General features: G+C 42.4%; 1 protein-coding gene across 1 annotated transcript in view; it reads right to left on the bottom strand.

Annotated features, from left to right (window-relative positions):
- Nucleotides 1–19216, bottom strand: part of vps35l (VPS35 endosomal protein sorting factor like) — a 113066-nt gene that overhangs the window by 75833 nt on the left and 18017 nt on the right. The window contains exons 7-13 of the mRNA XM_073060560.1: nt 12499–12627; nt 10885–10969; nt 7501–7575; nt 7115–7211; nt 5172–5219; nt 4884–4977; nt 4700–4777 (exon numbers count right to left, since the gene is read on the bottom strand). Of these exons, the coding sequence (XP_072916661.1) occupies nt 4700–4777; nt 4884–4977; nt 5172–5219; nt 7115–7211; nt 7501–7575; nt 10885–10969; nt 12499–12627 (606 nt within the window). The remainder of the gene's footprint in view (nt 1–4699; nt 4778–4883; nt 4978–5171; nt 5220–7114; nt 7212–7500; nt 7576–10884; nt 10970–12498; nt 12628–19216) is intronic.

The raw sequence follows: 19216 nt of genomic DNA, 5'->3' as shown, positions 1-19216 counted from the left end.
TGGCCTAATTCTTATGGTCTTAAATGTAGTAATTGTGCCATTTCTTTTTACCGTCATTAAGAACCATTCCACTTTTTTTTCTCTTGAACTGGTGTTAAACTGACTAGACCCAAATCACATTTGGTATCCATGAGTCATCTGGTGTAATTCCATTTACCAGAGATGAACATGGCATAAGGGCATCAAAACTATTTATAATAATGGAGGAAAGGGACAAATAAATGAACTATCAGTCAAGCTTAGGTGGGACAGTGCATCTCATCTCACTTCAAGCTATCCTTCTGAATCATGTGTTATATTAGAAACATAGAAAACCTACAGCATAATACAGGCCCTTCGGCCCACACAAAGTTGTGCCGAACATGTCCCTACCTTAGAAATTACTAGGCTTACCCATAGCCTTATTTTTCTAAGCTCCACGTACCTATCCAAAAGTCTCTTAAAAGATCCTATCGTATCTGCCTCCACTACCATTGCCGGCAGCCCATTCCACGCACTCACCACTCTCTGAGTAAAAAACTTACCCCTGACATCTCCTCTGTACCTACTCCCCAGCACCTTAAACCTGTGTCCCTCTTGTGGCAACCATTTCAGCCCTGGGAAAAAGCCTCTGACTATCCACACAATCTATGCCTCTCATCATCTTATACACCTCTATCAGGTCACCTTTCATCCTCAATCGCTTCAAGGAGAAAAGGCTGAGTTCACTCCATCTGTTTTCATAAGGCATGCTCCCTAATCCAGGCAACATCCTTGTAAATCTCCTCTGCACCCTTTCTATGGCTTCCACATCCTTCAAGCAGTGAGGCGACCAGAACTGAGCACAATACTCCAAGTGGGATCTGACCAGGATCCTATATAGTTGCAACATTACCTCTCGGTTCCACGATTCCACGATTAATGAAGGCCAATACACCGTATGCCTTCTTAACCACAGAGTCAACCTGCGCAGCACAGAGTCCTCAGAGTTTAGAGAATGGTTAGCTTCCCTCGTTCTATCTTAAGTTCTTTGCTCCTATGCCCTGCCTGCTAGTTTCTAAGAAAATACAGAGGGAAAGTAACGGGACTTCTGTGTAGCAAATTAATCATGCTACCTTAATTTAAATTTCAATTGCTACGCAATTTTACTTTGTTATTTATTTGTCTTTCTTGTACACCTGGTTATACTTACAACAATGATCTTAGTCCTTCATTCACTCTTTGTCAGAAAGTGTATATTTCTAAACCTCTTCATGTGATGCAGTTTTTCCTTAAGCACAAGTTTTGTTCACCATCTTGTTTCACTAATGGCAAGCTTAACTTGTTTTGTATTTCAACAGAATAAATTTCTCCTGAAGTTATGTTTTAAATTATTCCTCATGCTACATTCAGTCAAAAAACTTCCTCAAATCCTTTCTCATCCCACTAATTACTTTTTCTTAACTGTTTCAGTACCAGCGTATTTATATCCTTCTGAAACTATTTTAAGTGTTATACTGTGTTTACTAACACAACCACATCACAAGTAGGAGGTCAAGAAATAATGTGAAACATGTCATTGCCCTAAACAAGTGAAAACTCACTGCAGTCAAGCATTTAAATAAAAAAAAGGTCAATGGTGGATTATTCATGGATTCCCAAACAAACACTGCAAGGCTTAGAAGAGAAACTAAACTGGAAATATTCTGGCTACAATCGTGAGTAAAACAAGGACTAAATCTGGCGGTCTCATGAAAGCTGAAGGAAACAAGAGTGACATTAAGAGACTCCATGATTCATGTTGCAGGAAAGGTGTGAGTAATGCACCATTAATAGAAAATTGAACCGTGACACTACAAACACTCAACAAAAGACCTTCTATTCAACGTGACCATCAATGCAACCTTTTAGGTGCAAATGGGTTTAATCCACAACAACCAGAGTGTGGTGACAATTGCAATTTTTTTCTTTACATAAGATAAATCATAAACTAGCAGATGACGCCATGGTAAAAATCAGCTTCAAGATTGTTTTCATGTTATTTCCAGTACACTAGTGTAAAGGAGAATGAAATAATTGTTACTCCAGATCCAATGCAGCACAAAAAGGACACAAAACATAAAGAACACAATAATAATTTTAAAAACGCAAAAAATATAAATACATAAACTAGCTTATATATTATGAGGGGTATAAATAGAGTAAATGCAAGCAGCCATTTTCTATTGAGGTTGGATGGGACTAGAGGTCATTGGTTAAGAGTGAAAGGTGAAAAGTATAAAGGGAACATGAGAGGAAACTTCTTCACTTAGTGGGTCATGAGAGAGTGGAATGAGCTGCCAGCGCAAGTGTTGCATGCGAGTTTGATTTCAATGTTTGAGAGAAGTTTGGATAGGTACATGGATTGCAGGGGTATGGAGGGCTATGGTCCCGGTGCAGATCAATGGTAGTAGGCAGCTTAAATGGATGCACTGATTAGATGGGCCAAAGGGCTTGTATCTGTTCTGTACTTTTCTATGACTCTGATATAAATTGGTTTCTAAGGTTGTTATAGCCAGGGGTTGGTAATGGGTACAAGCCCCCCACTATCTATTAAATGCTCTCAATGGTATGCGCCTCAAATAGCCTCTTACAACAGACTAGCTCCTGGCCTTCACGTGTGGCTTAGCTACTACGCCGGGTGGAACTACTTCGACTGACAGGAGAAGGGGCAAAATGAGTTACTGGTGCCTTAAAACCAGTCACTTCAGGCAGATGGGGTTCATCAGCCTTGATTAGCAACCCTTCTAGGAGGAAAAAAAGCTCAGATCTCAAACCTTCACTGACTTGTGGCCATACCTGCTCATAGGGAAGGGGTCAGCAGTAAACCGCAAGGGAAAAATCTAGAGCTGGAGTCCCTGAAGCAGATCTGCCATTCCTTTGGGTTCATCAGATGCGTGGAGAGGGGAAGCTTGCTACGTGGGCAACAGCTTGCTCTCCATATTGTTACTTATCAAGATAGCTAGGAAGTAACATCTATGGTCGACCCTAACCTATGGAGGCCTACTAATATGACATAGATTGATTCACATCCATAAAATGATGTTATGCACAGGAGTGTCTGTACATAAGGTGTCTGACACAAAATAATAAACTAATGGTAACTGGAGGCATGGAGGGATGGGTTAGTAGGTGGAGATGTTGATCACAAATACTGCTTAGGAAAAGTGACTGATTTTGAATCTGCCATTCTGTTGATTGCTGATGCTGTTCTGCCATTCATCTAAATAAACAGCAAGAATATCTTACAATGTTTTAAACTTTCAATTATACCAGTGTCACCATTAATTATGAAAAGTCCATCCGCAAATAATATGAAAAGTATAAATAATTTGACATCAATACAGGCACTCTATTTTACAGTTTAAAACCGTCTACCAGTGTGGCAGTTCAGAATCAGTGTGACTGTTAGAGGCAAGAAAGCAAAATGAGGCATAGGTTGACCAAAACATATTCACGATGCACAGACATAGCAAGGTAATCATAATCCTCAACTAACGTTACTCCTAAAATGCTGTCGACACTATGTCAGTGCAAAGATTTCATTAATCTAAAGCACTTGTTTTACAAGTCACATAAACCTTGCAATCTTTTACTTTGGTTAATATTAAGTCAAAACTATACAATGAAAAGATGCATTCTAATTATAGAGCCAACATATTGTAATGGATATTGGGTTTAATGGGTCTAAACTTTAGGTTTCAAATAATGCACAACAGCCCACAATAATAAAGTCTTAAAGCATTTTGAAATAAATTTCAAGGTAGAAAATAGGTACACAAATTTTATGCAGCTTGACAGACACAAGTGTACATCATTTATTAAATGTAATTTAGTTAACATTTTAAAAGTCAAATATTGATTTTAAAATGGAGACACAAGAGATTCAATTGATGCTGCAAACCTTGAGCAACAAACACAAAATACTGCAACAACTCAGCAGGTCAGGCAGCATTTATGGAGGAAATGAACAATCAACATTTTGGTTCAAGACTCCAGAACGTCAACAGTTCACTTCCCTCCACAGATGCTGCCTCACCTGACCTGCTGCAATCCTCCATGAGCTTGTGTGAGCTGCACTGATTTTAAAATCAGACTTTTTAAATGACAACTTTAATTCCCAGTTAAACAATTTCGCTATAATTAAACAATCCTGCCAAAAGGCTGCAACTCTACCTTGAAAATAATGAGGACATACTGTAATTACTGACAAATAAAATATACAAGAGGGAGCAACACACACAAAATGCTGGTGGAATGCAGCAGGTCAGGCAGCGTCTATAGGGAGAAGTGCTGTCGACATTTCGGGCCAACGTCCTGACGAAGGGAAACGTCAACAGCACTTCTCCCTATAGATGCTGCCTGACCTGCTGCGTTCCACCAGCATTTTGTGTGTGTTGCTTGAATTTCCAGCATCTGCAGATTTCCTCGTGTTTGCCTATACAAGGAGGAGATTCTGTCATTGCTGTAGACATAATAAATTGGAAAAAGTGTGGAAATAAATGAGATTTATAATCATTGCTAAGTTCCTATGCCTCTGCTCCTATAAAACCAGAGAAACACTTGATTATACAGTTTCAGATTCTCTAAATAAATACATGCAACTTCATGTAGCCACACTTTATCATAATCAGGGCTGAGCAATGAATGCAATAAGGCTAAAATTATTTTAATTCATCAACAGTCTAAGCTATTTTCATACTTGTTTAAACGTGGAGAGGAAATCAAAAAAATTCTTATTCAAGTTGTCCTTCAGATGGGGTGCCACCTCCATTCCAACCTGTGGGAGAAAGCAAAAGATCAAAGCCAAGAAGTAAGATGTGTATAAATCAGCCAAAAACAAACTTTGTTAGATAATCTAAGAAGTTGAAAACATTGTGGCCTACCCTGCAAAGATAAGCTCGAGCATACACAGCAACCAGTGGATCACCAATGCCCCTTATCATAGATGTCAAACGTGGAAGCGTCTCAGAGATACCACTTTAAAAAGTAGATACATTACTTGATAAAGATGCATTTATCATGTATTAAAAACCAAAGAAAATTAATGAAAAACTTTCAAGTGAACAACTTCATCATAACACTTTGATCAAAATTTTGACTAACATTTTATGAGAAATACATTTGATTTGAAAGTACTGAAATGGAAAGAGTAAAAATTCAAGCATACTTACGTTTTGGAAAGGAATGTATTACACTTTAATATGGCCACCTCCACATAACTAAGATAATTTTAAGGCAGATAACTTTTCCATCATATGAAAAGCAGTAAATGGCTAACCTGATGCACAACCTCAAAAGACATTTAATTCTTCTCTTTATTTCATCCACTTTCTCTCTTCCCTTGATTCAAGACCACTACTCAACAACTGCCTAACACTTTCTCCAAGTACCTAGTCACCTTTTTCTAATGTTGTATCCCAAGTTGTTTTTCTTTCCAATTTCTAATCTCCCAAGCATCTTGTCACCTTTCCATCCTCTCCTTTGAACCTCTACTCCTCAATCATCTTTTCACAAGCCTGTTCACCCAACCCCTAGCCTATATTCCTCAACCAGCCCTTCTCTAAGCTTTAATTCTGAGCTCTTAAAGCCAAAACTTCCAATTTATCCTACCAAAAAAGTCCAGCTCTATGTGTTTCCCACTCAATTCCCTGTCCCATCAAGACTTCCCCAGTCACATCTACCTCTTTCCCATTTCTATTTTTGCCAGAGCCCCAACCCCTCCCTATCACACACCAAATTCATTTCCCATTTTCCTTCCTCTAGACCACAAGGCCAATGCCCTCATCGTGGATGTGCTCACAGCCTTAGTCCTTCTCTCCAATATTAGTCTCCTTCCCCTCCCCGCAAGCTCCTATTCAATTGTATTCCCTCTCTGCAAAAACGCCAATTTCTTGATCATACTCTCAACTACCCGTGAACCCAGTCCGTACAAATTCATATCCCTACTCCCACATTACCCACTTTCTCTCCAACACTTAAATCTTTGCTATGTTCAAAACATCTATCCCTCGCGTTCCAAGTATCCAACTGCAGATCACCCTCGCCTTCAGGGTCTCTCTCTCCAACCTTCCATTCTTCACCGCCATTCACTGGTTACTTCATCATTTCCCCACAAATTTCTTTGCTAATACAGCCTCCATCGTCAAGAGTTTTATGAGCATCATCATCTCAAAGGATTTACCCTGGGCTTAAGATTGAAGGAATCACAAAGAATGGCATGCCTGTAACCATACTTCATTAGTAGATGGAGAAAATTTGGTATCTTTCCAAAGACACATTTCTGCAAATGTACCATAGATAGCACTCTGACTGACGGTATCACCACTTGGCATGGAGGTTCCCATGCGCAAGATCATAAATAGCTGCACAGGGCTGTAGACTCAACCAGCTCCATCATAGGCACTAGTCTCCCCACCACTGAGGACAATGTCAAAAGACTGCCTCAAGAAGAAAGCATCCATGGTTAAGGACCCTCACCACCTGGGACATGTTCTCTCATTACTACCATCAGAGAGGAGGTAAAGGAGCATGAAGACTCACACTCAAGAGTGTGACATCTGCCACCAAATTTCTGAATGTTGCATAGACCCATGAACACCATCTTATTATTTTGCTCTCATTTTTACACTATTTAATTAATTTTTATATTTTGTATTGTAACCTATAGTAATTATTTTATATATTGCCAAATAAGACATGTCTCAACATATAGCAGTGACAATAAATCTGATTCCGATATTTATAATTCTGTTCACTCTTTAAGTGGGAGGTTCTCCATGATAAACTCAAAAAGTGACAGAGCAATCCAGTGTTACTGGCAAATTTAGTTCTATAGAATGGAAAATTTCACAATTTATTGATGTTCATCCAGACTTTGAAATCAAAGGAACAATTTTTTTTTTAATTTCCTTTAGCTACAAATGAATACAGTACAACAAATTTGATGGTAATCACCTATCAGAATGACTCTGAACCAAGACAAGGTGTATATAAAGGTAGAATGCCACTATCATCAGTTTTCCAAGCTCATTTTATAAAGCTTCTGTTTGTGGGTAGTTGTGTGTTACGGTCTGCCCATTCCAATAGGCACAGAAGTTCATTTGTACAAGGATACAATCTTGAAATGAGCTCTCTAATTGATGCAATCTTGAAGAACCAATTCAGACAGGTTTCTTTTGCAGTTTCATTCACATCATCTTGACAGAAGTTATCTGTATCTCAAATATAATACTTAGTTACAAAAGGCTGAAATATAGAACTATATTCCTTCACACTAATATTCTGTACAAAAGATGCTTCTATTTCAAACAACTAGGTCACATTCAATTTTTGTACAAATCATCTTTATAATCTTATTTGGAAGCATCTTTGCTGCAGGCATACTTGCATAAAAGTCAGAACTAGAATATCCATCCATTATACTAATGCATCACGTCAAACTGTGCAGTGATTTTAAGAGGTCATACATTAGCAAACATTTAATACTTTTATGAAAACTACCTGACACAGAGTTTCCAGAAAGGGAAATTCGACTCCTTGTGCACATGGACAAAATCCGCTCATACACTAATTTACCTGTAATCAAAAAGTGAGAAACAATTAATTCATTTTAATTTTTTCCACTAAAAAAGATTGTGAAGCAACTCTTCCAAAAGGCCACTAAAGTCTAATTTGATCAAAAGGATATGTTTACTCTGAAAGCATGCAGGTCAGAAAATCAAGTTTAAAGAAATTGGTAATTGTTTGCAAGATGAAGGAACACAGGAATGGCATAAAAGAAATAAACTCATATGAATGTGAATAAAGCCCACTGACATTCCTAGAAAATCTTTATTGGGACCTCATCTTTTTGCAATATACATTAATGACTTGGCTACAGGAAGAGAAAAGAGGCGAGAGTGGATATTGGACCTGGTAAATGACACTGGAGAGGTAGTAATGGGGGATAAAGAAATGGCAGGCGAACTCAGTAAGTATTTTGCGTCAGTTCTCACTGTGGGAAACACAAGCTGTATAACAGATATTCAAGTGTGCCAGGGTACAGAGGTGAGTAGAGTTACTGTTACTAAGGAGAAAGTGCTTGGGAAGCTGAAAAGTCTGAAAGTAGACATCCATGGACCAGATGGACTACACTGCAGGGTTCTGAAAGAGGAAGCTAAAGAGTTTACGGAGACATTAGTAGTGATCTTTCAAGAATCACTATATTCTGCAATGGTTCTGGAAGACTGAAAAATTGAAAATGCCACTCCATTTTTTAAGAATGGAGGGAGGTGGAAGAAAAGAAATTATAGGCCAGTTAGTCTGACTTCAGTGGTTGGAAAGATGTTGAGTCCATTATTAAGGATGAGGCTTCAGGGTATTTGGAGGCACAAGATAAAATAAGCCAAAGTCAGCATGGTTTTCTTAAGGGGAAGTTTTGTCTGATTAATCTATTGGAATTCTTTGAGTAACAGACAGGATAGATAAAGGAGAGTCAGTAGATGTAATTCACATGGATTTTCAGAAGGCTTTTGACAAGGTGCCACACATGAGGCTGCTAACATGGTAACAGCACAAGATATTACAGGAAAGACACTAGCATGAATTGAAGATTAGCTGACGGGCAGGAGGAAAAGAGTGGGAATATATGGGGCCTTTTCTGGTTGGCAGTAACAAGTGGTGTTCCAAAGGGGTCGGTACTGGGACCATTTCTTTTCACATTATATGTCAACGATTTGGATGATGGAATTGATAGCTTTGGGCCTGAGTTTACAGATGATACAAAGATTGGTGGAGAGACAGGTAGTATTGAAAGCAAGGAGTCTGCAGAAGGACTTAGACAGATTGGAAGAATGGGCAAAGAAGTGGCATATTGAATACAGTATCAGGAAGTCTGTGGTCATGCACTTTGGTAGAAAGAATAAAAGCATAAGCTATTAAACGGGGAGCAAATTTTAAAAATCCAAGGTGCAATGGGAGTTAACCTTTAGGGAATTAAAGGTTAACTTGTAGGTTGAGTTGGTGGTACTGAAGGCAAAAGCAATATAAACGTTTATTTCAAGAGGACTAGAATATAAAAGGGTGTAATGCTGAGGTTTTGTAAGGCATTGGTCAAACCGCACTTGGGGCATTGTGAGCAGTTTTTGGCCCCTTGTTTAAGAAAAGATGTGCTTGTGTTGGAGAGGGTCCAGAGGAGGTGCATAAGAATGATTCCAGGAATGAACAGGTTAATGTACGAGGAGAGTTTGATGGCTGTGGACCTGTACTTACTGGAGTTTAGAAGAATAGGAGGTATCTCATTGAAACCTATCGAATATTGAAAGGCCTAGATAGAGTGGATGCGGAGCGGATGTTTCCTTTAGTGGGTGAGTCTAGGACCACAGTGCACAGCATCAGAATAGAGGGACATTCATTTAGAACAGAGGTGAGGAGGGATTTCAAACAGAAAAAAATCTTCAGATGCTGGAAATCCAAGCAACACACACAAAATGCTGGAGGAACTCAGCAGACCAGGCAGCATTTATGGAAAAGAGTAAAGAGACGACATTTTGGGCCGAAACCCTTCACTAAGACTGTTGTTATGAGGAGGAATTTCTTTAGCTAGAGGGTGGTGAATCTGTGGAATTCATTGTCACAGACAGCTGTGGAGTTCAAGTCACTGAGTATATTTAAAACAGAGTTTGGTGGGTTCTTGATTAGTCAGGGCATCAAAGGTTATGAGGTGAAGGCAGGAGAACTGAGCTGAGAGGAATAATAAATCAGCCATGATGAAATGACAGAGCAGACTTGATGGGCTGAATGGCATAATTCTGCTCCCAAATCTTACAGCCTTTTTAGTGACAATAAATTAATTAGCACTCTAAATTGTGCAGATACAAGTTTGAGAACAATTCTCAATATTAGAATATAGATAATAAAATCTCGGTCCACTTTGCTTAAACTGTGACAGATGGCTTGAAGTCTAGCACTCATATGTACCAAGACAGCTTTGAACAAAGTTATATGTGCACATATATAAAAAGGTATAGTGTTGTAAGTTGTGGGCATGCTACATTGCCGCTGGAAGTACCGCGACACTTCTAGTTGTCTCCAGCAACTTCTAGTTGTCTTCGGACTGAGCTGGCCGTTAACACAAACAAAACATTTCACTGTATGTTTCAACGATTCAATGTACAGGTGCAAATAAAATTAATCATTCTTCATCTTTTAATCATTCATCCCGAAAGGTAGCCATATCAGAAACGCTGTGTATATGTAATAGATACAAAATCTGAAAACCAGTACTTTTAAAAGTGATAAAAGTTGAATCTATAATCTGAAAGGTTGAAATTTCCACTCAACTGCAGACACTGTTGTGATTACTCAGTTGCAAGGTTCCTGTGGTTTTAAGTAAGGTTACTTAAAAGCACAGGGACAAGGTCCAATTGATTTGTTGCAATTAACAAATATCTTGGTTCAAATAAATTTCAAAAAGGTACAAATTTATGAGCACAAGGAAATTTTATTCCATATTAAATCAACATCCTCGTGAGTGATTACTGAAATGAAATCAGTATTCAACCAGTTCCTAGAAACACTGCAGGCATCATAATGCAGTATCTTTTAAGGGGTACAGTAATTTAAAAGGTAGAATTAAGATAAACTTATTCTAATGCTTAAAAAGAAAATGTTTAATGATGGAAGTTTATCAACTCAGATATTTTTACAATTGTAGCCTTCAATGAATTATTTTCCTCACTTTTATCTTCATTTTCCCACACAACAAATATACTGAGAACACTAGCTGCCTTCAAACAGGACTTACTGTACTTTATGACAAAATATTGCATATGAGAAACTTATATTTGACAATTTAAATGAGGTATTGAAAATAACGCCAAAGGAACTTCTTAATGGCCTCCATACCAAAAGTATCCAGAATGTCAGTGATCAAAACAAATTTGCTTGGATAAAATTGAATCACACTGGTATCAGAGAGCAGCTTTGAACACTGTAAATAGAACAAAGTTAAATGTCAATACACAAGGGGCAGTAGAAAATAGGCTTTACCTCCAAAGTAAAAATATTGAAACTGTTAATATTTGAACAACAAGATAATTGCGGTATAAACTTTTAAATTCTTTGTCAAGGTTCAGGATTTGTTGACATGGTAGCATTTATTGCCCAATACACACACACAAAATACTGGAGGAACTCCGCAAGTCAGGCAGCATCTACGGAGGAGAATAAACAGTTGATATTTTGGGCCAAGACGCTTTATTAGGACTGGAAAGGAAGGGAGAAACCAGCATAAGGTGGGGGGGGGGGGGGGGGGAAGAAAGAGTACAAGCAGGCAGGTGACATTTTTAGCTTTGCCATTAGATTACTGAATGGCCCATAAACATTAACTCATCACTTTGCTCTCTTTTTTGTTTTTATTTATATTGTTTATATATTTTCATTGGAACTTACAGTAACTTTTATGTATTGCACTGTACTGCCGCTGCAAAACAACAAATTTCACAACATATTTATTTATTGAGATACAGTCTAGAATGGGCCCTTCAAGCCGCATTACCCAGCCACCCCCGATTTAACCCTAGTCTAATTACAGGACAATTTACAATGACTACTTAACCCAGAAACTGGTACATCTTTAGAGGAAAGTCACGCAGTCATGGGGACAATGAATAACTCCTTACAGAGGTCAGTGTTAATAAGCTTGACTCTGAAGTAAGAAGCTGAGAGTCAGAGTAGTAAATACAAGAAGTTAAAAAACTCAATGTTCATGCCATCAGGTCATAGGCTACCCAGATGGAATATGAGGTGTGTTCCTCTAACCTGTGTTTGGACTCACTGTGGCAGTAGAAAAGGATGTGGAGAGACACATCAGATTGGCAATGCAAAATCAAACTAAAATAGGTGGCCAAAGGAGATCTTGCCTTTTGCAGCAGAAAGACCAAAGGTATTTGACAACATAGAGCCCAATCCATGTCAGGTCACACTAATGTAGAGGGGTCCCCAGTTGCCCTTGTACACAAACTGCCCTTTAGAACATAATGAACTGGAATCTGCTGTATCCAACCACAATACTAGTCACACTAGTTGTGAGCTGATGCATTGCTATATGAACAAATACTGCATTAGGTAGGATATCACAATACAGTATTATTATCCAACAGGCAGAACAATAAGAACATAGTAACATATCCAAAATGTTGGGAGGAACGCAGCAGGCCAAGCAGCAGCTACAGAAAGGAATAAAACAATTGATGTTTTGGGCCATGACCCTTTATCAGGACTGGAAAGGAAGGGAGGAGAAGCCAGAATAAGGTGGGGGGAGGGGAATAAATACAAGTGAGAGGGTGAAAGGTGAAGCCAGGTGGGTGGTGGAGGGGGGATGAAGTAAGAAGTTGGACAGGGATGGGTGGAAAAAGTAAAGGGTGGAAGAAGAAAGAATCTGATGAGAGATATGAACATGTTTAGTTTGACAATATTAGTAAGAATATTTACAATTTACATTCGTAGCTTAAAGCTGACCTGAATAACTATTTTTAGTGCTTTCACTTTTTGATCTGTAGCCCAGGCATCCTTCAATGACTGGTTCAGCTCTTCAATCCTGTTTATATAATCCTGCTGGGTCAAGTTTAGAAGTTCTTTCTGTGAACCCTTGTGTAAGCAAAAAGAATGATAATTAATTAAAATAAAATGTATACACACACCAAAAAATATCACTAGCAAACAAATAAATTAAAATCCTACATTGAAAGCAACAGTTAATTTTAAATTATATAGTTCTTGTAAAATTTTGAAATTATATCAGCGGCTCAATTTTTAAAGTCAATGTTCACCTGATAATATCAGAAAGCTGTTTTAATGCACAAGCATTGAATGTAGTCGTGGACGCAATTAAGGATGATTCACTGGTCTACATTTACCTAATTTTCAGCCTGAATGTGAAGAATAACTACTTCATCTGCAGAACTTTAAACATGCTGTGCATTTTGGTACAAATGAGCCTTAATATCCATTAAAGTTTGGTTGTTTTTACTGCCAGTGTAAATCACAAAGTTATTAGTGAAATTTAATACTTTCATTCAAGATAACAAATTAAATCAAGATTTTAACTATATAGTTGCATTTGATTTATCAACAAAACGACTTTGACATACGGTCCAAAATACAACATTTTTTTCCCTTTAAACAAGGGAATATATTCTTGTAAAATAATACTTCTGAGTGGCAATTACCATTCCAACTTCAGACAGAGAAAAATGCTGAGGACACTGAATTTACGGTTAAGCAGTTTGATGACAAGATGGGGAATTAACTTCAATGGTTAACTCTTTGCAAATATTAATTCAGAGTTTCTTTTTTGTAAAAAACTAAGGGAGGTTTCTTTTTTTCAATACGAGCTAAACTTCAATGCAATTAGAATTTTCTTTAAGATATACGAAATAATTAAATTTCAAAGTTTTGTATCGCATGATCCCATTAGTAAGTCATCATAAAGATAATTAAAAGTTTATTAGGAATTACATAACTTATTAGAAAATTGAAGCAACCAAGTAAAAAATAGCAAATTACTTTTTTAGTTAAAAAATCTCTGAAGTTCATCTATTGAGCATTCAAGGCATATCCAAGAGAACCACAAATACTAATACATAATTTCTTCATTTTCCCTCTTCTTTTGGATTAATAAAGGACCTCCTTCACTTTTTTCAAGTGGTTTTGCTCATCTTCTGATCCCTCTCATCTATCCCCAATGGAGTTCTTTCTGAATTTGCACAAAAGGTTCAATTAACAATTTTCACTTCCAATCTCAAGGAGGTCAGTCAGACTACAAGCTCCTGAAGCCAGATTTAAAATTAATTTGAGTCAGAATCGGAATCTAGTTTAATATCACTGATACATGCCATGAAACTTGTTCTGATTCTGAAGTTCCAGAAGCTAAATTTAAAAGTAATTTGATTGTTGAATTTAAACAAAATTGTGACATAGCTTGGAAATAACAATTACAGTTGTTATTTTTGTGTAAACTGGATTATGTGGTGCACGTAGAATAGATGCGAAGTGATGAGAGAGGAAACTATTGAAAATATGAAGGCAAACTAGGAAGCAATACAAGCGAAAAGTAACTCAAGAGCGTGAATGGAAATAAGAGCATAGATCTCAATTAAGGGTCACCATTAAAATATAGACAGCCAGAAGAAATTCCACCTTATACAACTGGTTAAATAACCTATTCTTTCACGTCGGTCCAGATCCCACTGCAGGCTTTGACAGCATTCTTTGCTGCCTACTAAACCCCAATTTTGGTGTCATCCACAAATTTGCTGATCCAGATCAAACAATAATGGAACCTTGTGGTACACCGCTGGTCACAGGCTGCTACTCAAGAGGGGCAACCATCTATTACCACACTCTGGCTTCCTCTGTGAAGCCAATGTCTAATTAAATTTATTATCTCATCTTGAATGCCAAGCGACTGAATCTTCCTTACCAACCTCCCATACAGGATCTTGTCAAAGGCCAACTTTTGTTAAATGCTAACTTCCAACAGTCAAACAAAATTTTAAAAATACCATTATTGAAGATACGAGATCATTTCCCCAACATAATTTAGCTTATTGCAGCTAACCTAATATTCACACCCTTAGACTGCATGCAGACACTGACATAGAAACAGACATAAACTGTGGCACACTTTTGCATTATTGCATAAAGAACACTATCTGATTAACTAAATAGCTCTCAAGTTTATAGGTCAGCATATAACTAGGATGTTTATAAAATGTATGTTGTGGGGCAGTCCAAACACTTAGGCAAAGAAAATAAAATCATAGTAACACGAAACCCGAAGGTATAGGAGCAGAATTAGGCCACTCAGCCCATTCAGTCTACTCCACCATTCAACTGTAGCTGATATATTTTTCAACTCCATTCTACAGCCTTTGGGAGTAGCATAGCGTGTAGTGGCTAGCATATCACTTGACAGGGCTAGCAATCAGGGTTCATCCTTACCGCCGTCTGTCAGGAGTTTATACATTCTTCCTGTGACTGTGTGGGTTTCCTCTGGGTTCCTCCCACATTCCAAAGATGTATGGAGTAGTAAGCTGTGAGCTTGCTACGCTGGCTCCGGAAACCCCCAGCGGATAAACTCCTCAGGCTTCCAGCCAGGTCTGGATGTCGATTTTAACTGACATTTTGATGACAAACTCTGCCATCTTCATCAGGGATAATGCCTGGTCATGTCTTGTCCAGGGGTGTATAGACTTAACTCCTGTTTGGTTAGTCCTCAACCAATGAGGTTTCCACTGTCCCACCTTTTTTAAAATTGTTGTCTAATTCTTACTAAGAGCAAGACCTTTGTCTTTGCTGAAATTTTTATTCTCTTGGCTTATTTCAATGGCTTCCTTCACCAAGCAGTCCCAAAAGCCACTGGTACAGCACAGTAGTTCTGTGCCATCAAAGTCAATTGTGTGGTCATTGCAAATGCAGTGTTCTGCTACCACCAATTTCTCCAGGTAACCCAAATGGATACACCTCCTGTGCTCCTTGATGCAGGTTTCTGGCCGATATACACCACTCCGCATTCACAGGAAATCCTGTAAAGGACAACCATCCTGAGTCTTAGAGCATCTTTTACCAGCAGAAGCTGGGATTTGAGCTTCCTTATGGGTTTGTGGATGGTATTGATCCGGTATTTCTTCAGGATCCTAGCGATCCTCCCAGAAACTGTGGAAATATAGGGTAACAGGTGGTAGCTTCAGGTACCTCCCTGTTGCTAGGTTTCCTGGTTTTTCTGTCAGCCCTTTCATTCTTGGGATCATTTTTGTGAACCTCGTTTGGACTCTCTCCATGACAGCACATCTTTACTTAGATACATGGGGCCTAAAATTGCTGACAATATTCCAAATGAGGTCTGTGGAAGCCTTCAACATTTCTGAATGAAGGTTTGTGTTTACTGGAAAAATATCCATTGGAAGTCAGTTTATAGGTAACGATGAAAAATATTAACTGCAGCATTGAACTACTGATGGCCCAGCTAGGGAAAAAAAAAATCCTCAGGCTTTGCAGTGATCAGAGTTATTCCAAATAGCCCTGAGAACAGCAAGTTAACTACCAAGCTGGGTTGAAAGTAAGAGAATGGTGAAGACAGTTCTCATCCAAAATACAATATACTGGTACACAGGTTATATTTCTGTCTAAAACATACATGGGAGATTAACTTACAAACTCGAAGAATTTCTAAGTCAACATTCTATAGTACAAATAGCAAACTTCCTCAATACCATCAGTAAACATTTTTTTAAAATATGCACTGCAGCATATGCAAAGAAAAATATAACGACTATGTGCCCAAATCCAGTTGTTCCGGATATCATAGAGTAGTGGTTGCCAACCCGTCGATCTTGATCGACTGGTCGATCTTTGAGACTTTCCCAGTAGATCCCGAAAAAAAATGAAAAATAAATACACAAATACTGTTGAGAGATTGTTTCCAGGTTGCGGGGTTTTCGTTCCGTTCTTTCCGCCCAGTGCGCATGCGCATAGGTCCCCCGCACTACACAGTGTACTTCAGTGGTTCCCAACCACCGGGCCGCGAGGAAACAATATGAGTCAGTTGCAACTTTCCTCATTCCCTGTCACAGCCACTGTTGAAAGTGAACCCGTGCGAGGTCATCAGTCGACTAAACACGCGGCCGGCGGGAAGAGCCGAAGCTACTGGCCCAGAGCGTGGCCGGTGGGCACCGCCAATGCTACTGGCCCGGAGCGCGGCCGGCGTGAAGACCCAATGCTACTGGCCCAGAGCGCGGCCGGCGGGAAGACCCGATGCTACTGGCTCAGAGCGCAGCCGGTGGGAACCGCCAATGCTACTGGCTCGGAGTGCAGCCGGTGGGAACCACCAATGCTACTGGCCCGGAGCGCAGCCGGCGTGAAGACCCGATGCTACTGGCCCAGAGCGCGGCCAGCGTGAAGACCCAATGCTACTGGCTCGGAGCGTGGCCGGTGGGAACCGCCAATGCTACTGGCCCAGAGCATGGCCTGCGTGAAGACCCAATGCTACTGGCCCAGAGCGTGGCCGGCATGAAGACCCAATGCTACTGGCTCGGAGCGTGGCCAGCGTGAAGACCCAATGCTACTGGCTCGGAGCGTGGCCGGTGGGAACCGCCAATGCTACAGGCCCAGAGTGCAGCCGGCGTGAAGACCTGATGCTACTGGCCCAGAGTGCTGCCGGCGTGAAGACCTGATGCTACTGGCCCAGAGTGCGGCCGGTGGGAACAGCCAATGCTACTGGCCCAGAGCACGGCCGGTGGGAACCGCCAATGCTACTGGCCCGGAGCACGGTCAGCATGAAGACCCGATGCTACTGGCCCGGAGTGCGGCCGGTGGGAACCGCCAATGCTACTGGCCCGGAGCACGGCCGGTGGAAACCGCCAATGCTACTGGCCCAGAGCACGGCCAGTGGGAACCGCCAATGTTACTGGCCCGGAGCACGGTCAGCATGAAGACCCGATGCTACTGGCCCGGAGCGCGGCCGGCAGGAAGACCCGATGCTACTGGCCCGGAGCGCGGCCGGTGGGAACCGCCAATGCTACTGGCCCGGAGCGCGGCCGGCGTGAAGACCCAATGCTACTGGCCCAGAGCGCAGCTGGCGGGAAGACCCGATGCTACTGGCCCGGAGCGCGGCCGGTGGGGACCGCCAATGCTACTGGCCCGGAGCACGGCCGGCGGGAAGACCCGATGCTACTGGCCCGGAGCGCGGCCGGTGGGAACCGCCAATGCTACTGGCCCAGAGCACGGCCGGCGGGAAGACCCAATGCTACTGGCCCGGAGCGCGGCCGGTGGGAACCGCCAATGCTACTGGCCCAGAGCACGGCCGGTGGGAACCGCCAATGCTACTGGCCCGGAGCACGGTCAGCATGAAGACCCGATGCTACTGGCCCAGAGCGCGGCCGGCGGGAACCGCCAATGCTACTGGCCCGGAGCACGGCCGGTGGGAACCGCCAATGCTACTGGCCCAGAGCACGGCCGGTGGGAACCGCCAATGCTACTGGCTCGGAGCACGGTCAGCATGAAGACCCGATGCTACTGGCCCGGAGCGCGGCCGGCGGGAAGACCCGATGCTACTGGCTCAGAGCACGGCCGGTGGGAACCGCCAATGCTACTGGCCCGGAGCACGGCCGGTGGGAACTGCCAATGCCACTGGCCCGGAGCGCGGCCGGCGTGAAGACCCAATGCTACTGGCCCAGAGCGCGGCTGGCGGGAAGACCCGATGCTACTGGCCCGGAGCGCGGCCGGTGGGGACCGCCAATGCTACTGGCCCAGAGCACGGCCGGCGGGAAGACCCAATGCTACTGGCCCGGAGCGCGGCCGGTGGGAGCCGCCAATGCTACTGGCCCAGAGCACGGCCGGTGGGAACCGCCAATGCTACTGGCCCGGAGCACGGTCAGCATGAAGACCCGATGCTACTGGCCCAGAGCGCGGCCGGCGGGAACCGCCAATGCTACTGGCCCGGAGCACGGCCGGTGGGAACCGCCAATGCTACTGGCCCAGAGCACGGTCAGCATGAAGACCCGATGCTACTGGCCCAGAGTGCGGCCGGTAGGAACCGCCAATGCTACTGGCCCGGAGCACGGTCAGCATGAAGACCCGATGCTACTGGCCCAGAGCACGGCCGGTGGGAACCGCCAATGCTACTGGCCCGGAGCACGGTCAGCATGAAGACCCGATGCTACTGGCCCAGAGTGCGGCCGGTAGGAACCGCCAATGCTACTGGCCCGGAGCACGGTCAGCATGAAGACCCGATGCTACTGGCCCAGAGTGCGGCCGGTGGGAACCGCCAATGCTACTGGCCCGGAGCACGGCCGGTGGGAACCGCCAATGCTACTGGCCCAGAGCACGGCCAGTGGGAACCGCCAATGTTACTGGCCAGGAGCACGGTCAGCATGAAGACCCGATGCTACTGGCCCGGAGCGCGGCCGGCAGGAAGACCCGATGCTACTGGCCCGGAGCGCGGCCGGTGGGAACCGCCAATGCTACTGGCCCGGAGCGCGGCCGGCGTGAAGACCCAATGCTACTGGCCCAGAGCGCGGCTGGCGGGAAGACCCGATGCTACTGGCCCGGAGCGCGGCCGGTGGGGACCGCCAATGCTACTGGCCCAGAGCACGGCCGGCGGGAAGACCCAATGCTACTGGCCCGGAGCGCGGCCGGTGGGAACCGCCAATGCTACTGGCCCAGAGCACGGCCGGTG

The sequence above is a fragment of the Hemitrygon akajei genome, chromosome 11 (assembly GCF_048418815.1).
Source record: "Hemitrygon akajei chromosome 11, sHemAka1.3, whole genome shotgun sequence".
In the NCBI taxonomy this organism is placed as follows: Eukaryota; Metazoa; Chordata; class Chondrichthyes; order Myliobatiformes; family Dasyatidae; genus Hemitrygon; species Hemitrygon akajei.
Note: the sequence above shows the minus strand (reverse complement) of the source record. Positions and strands in the feature narration are given on the sequence as shown.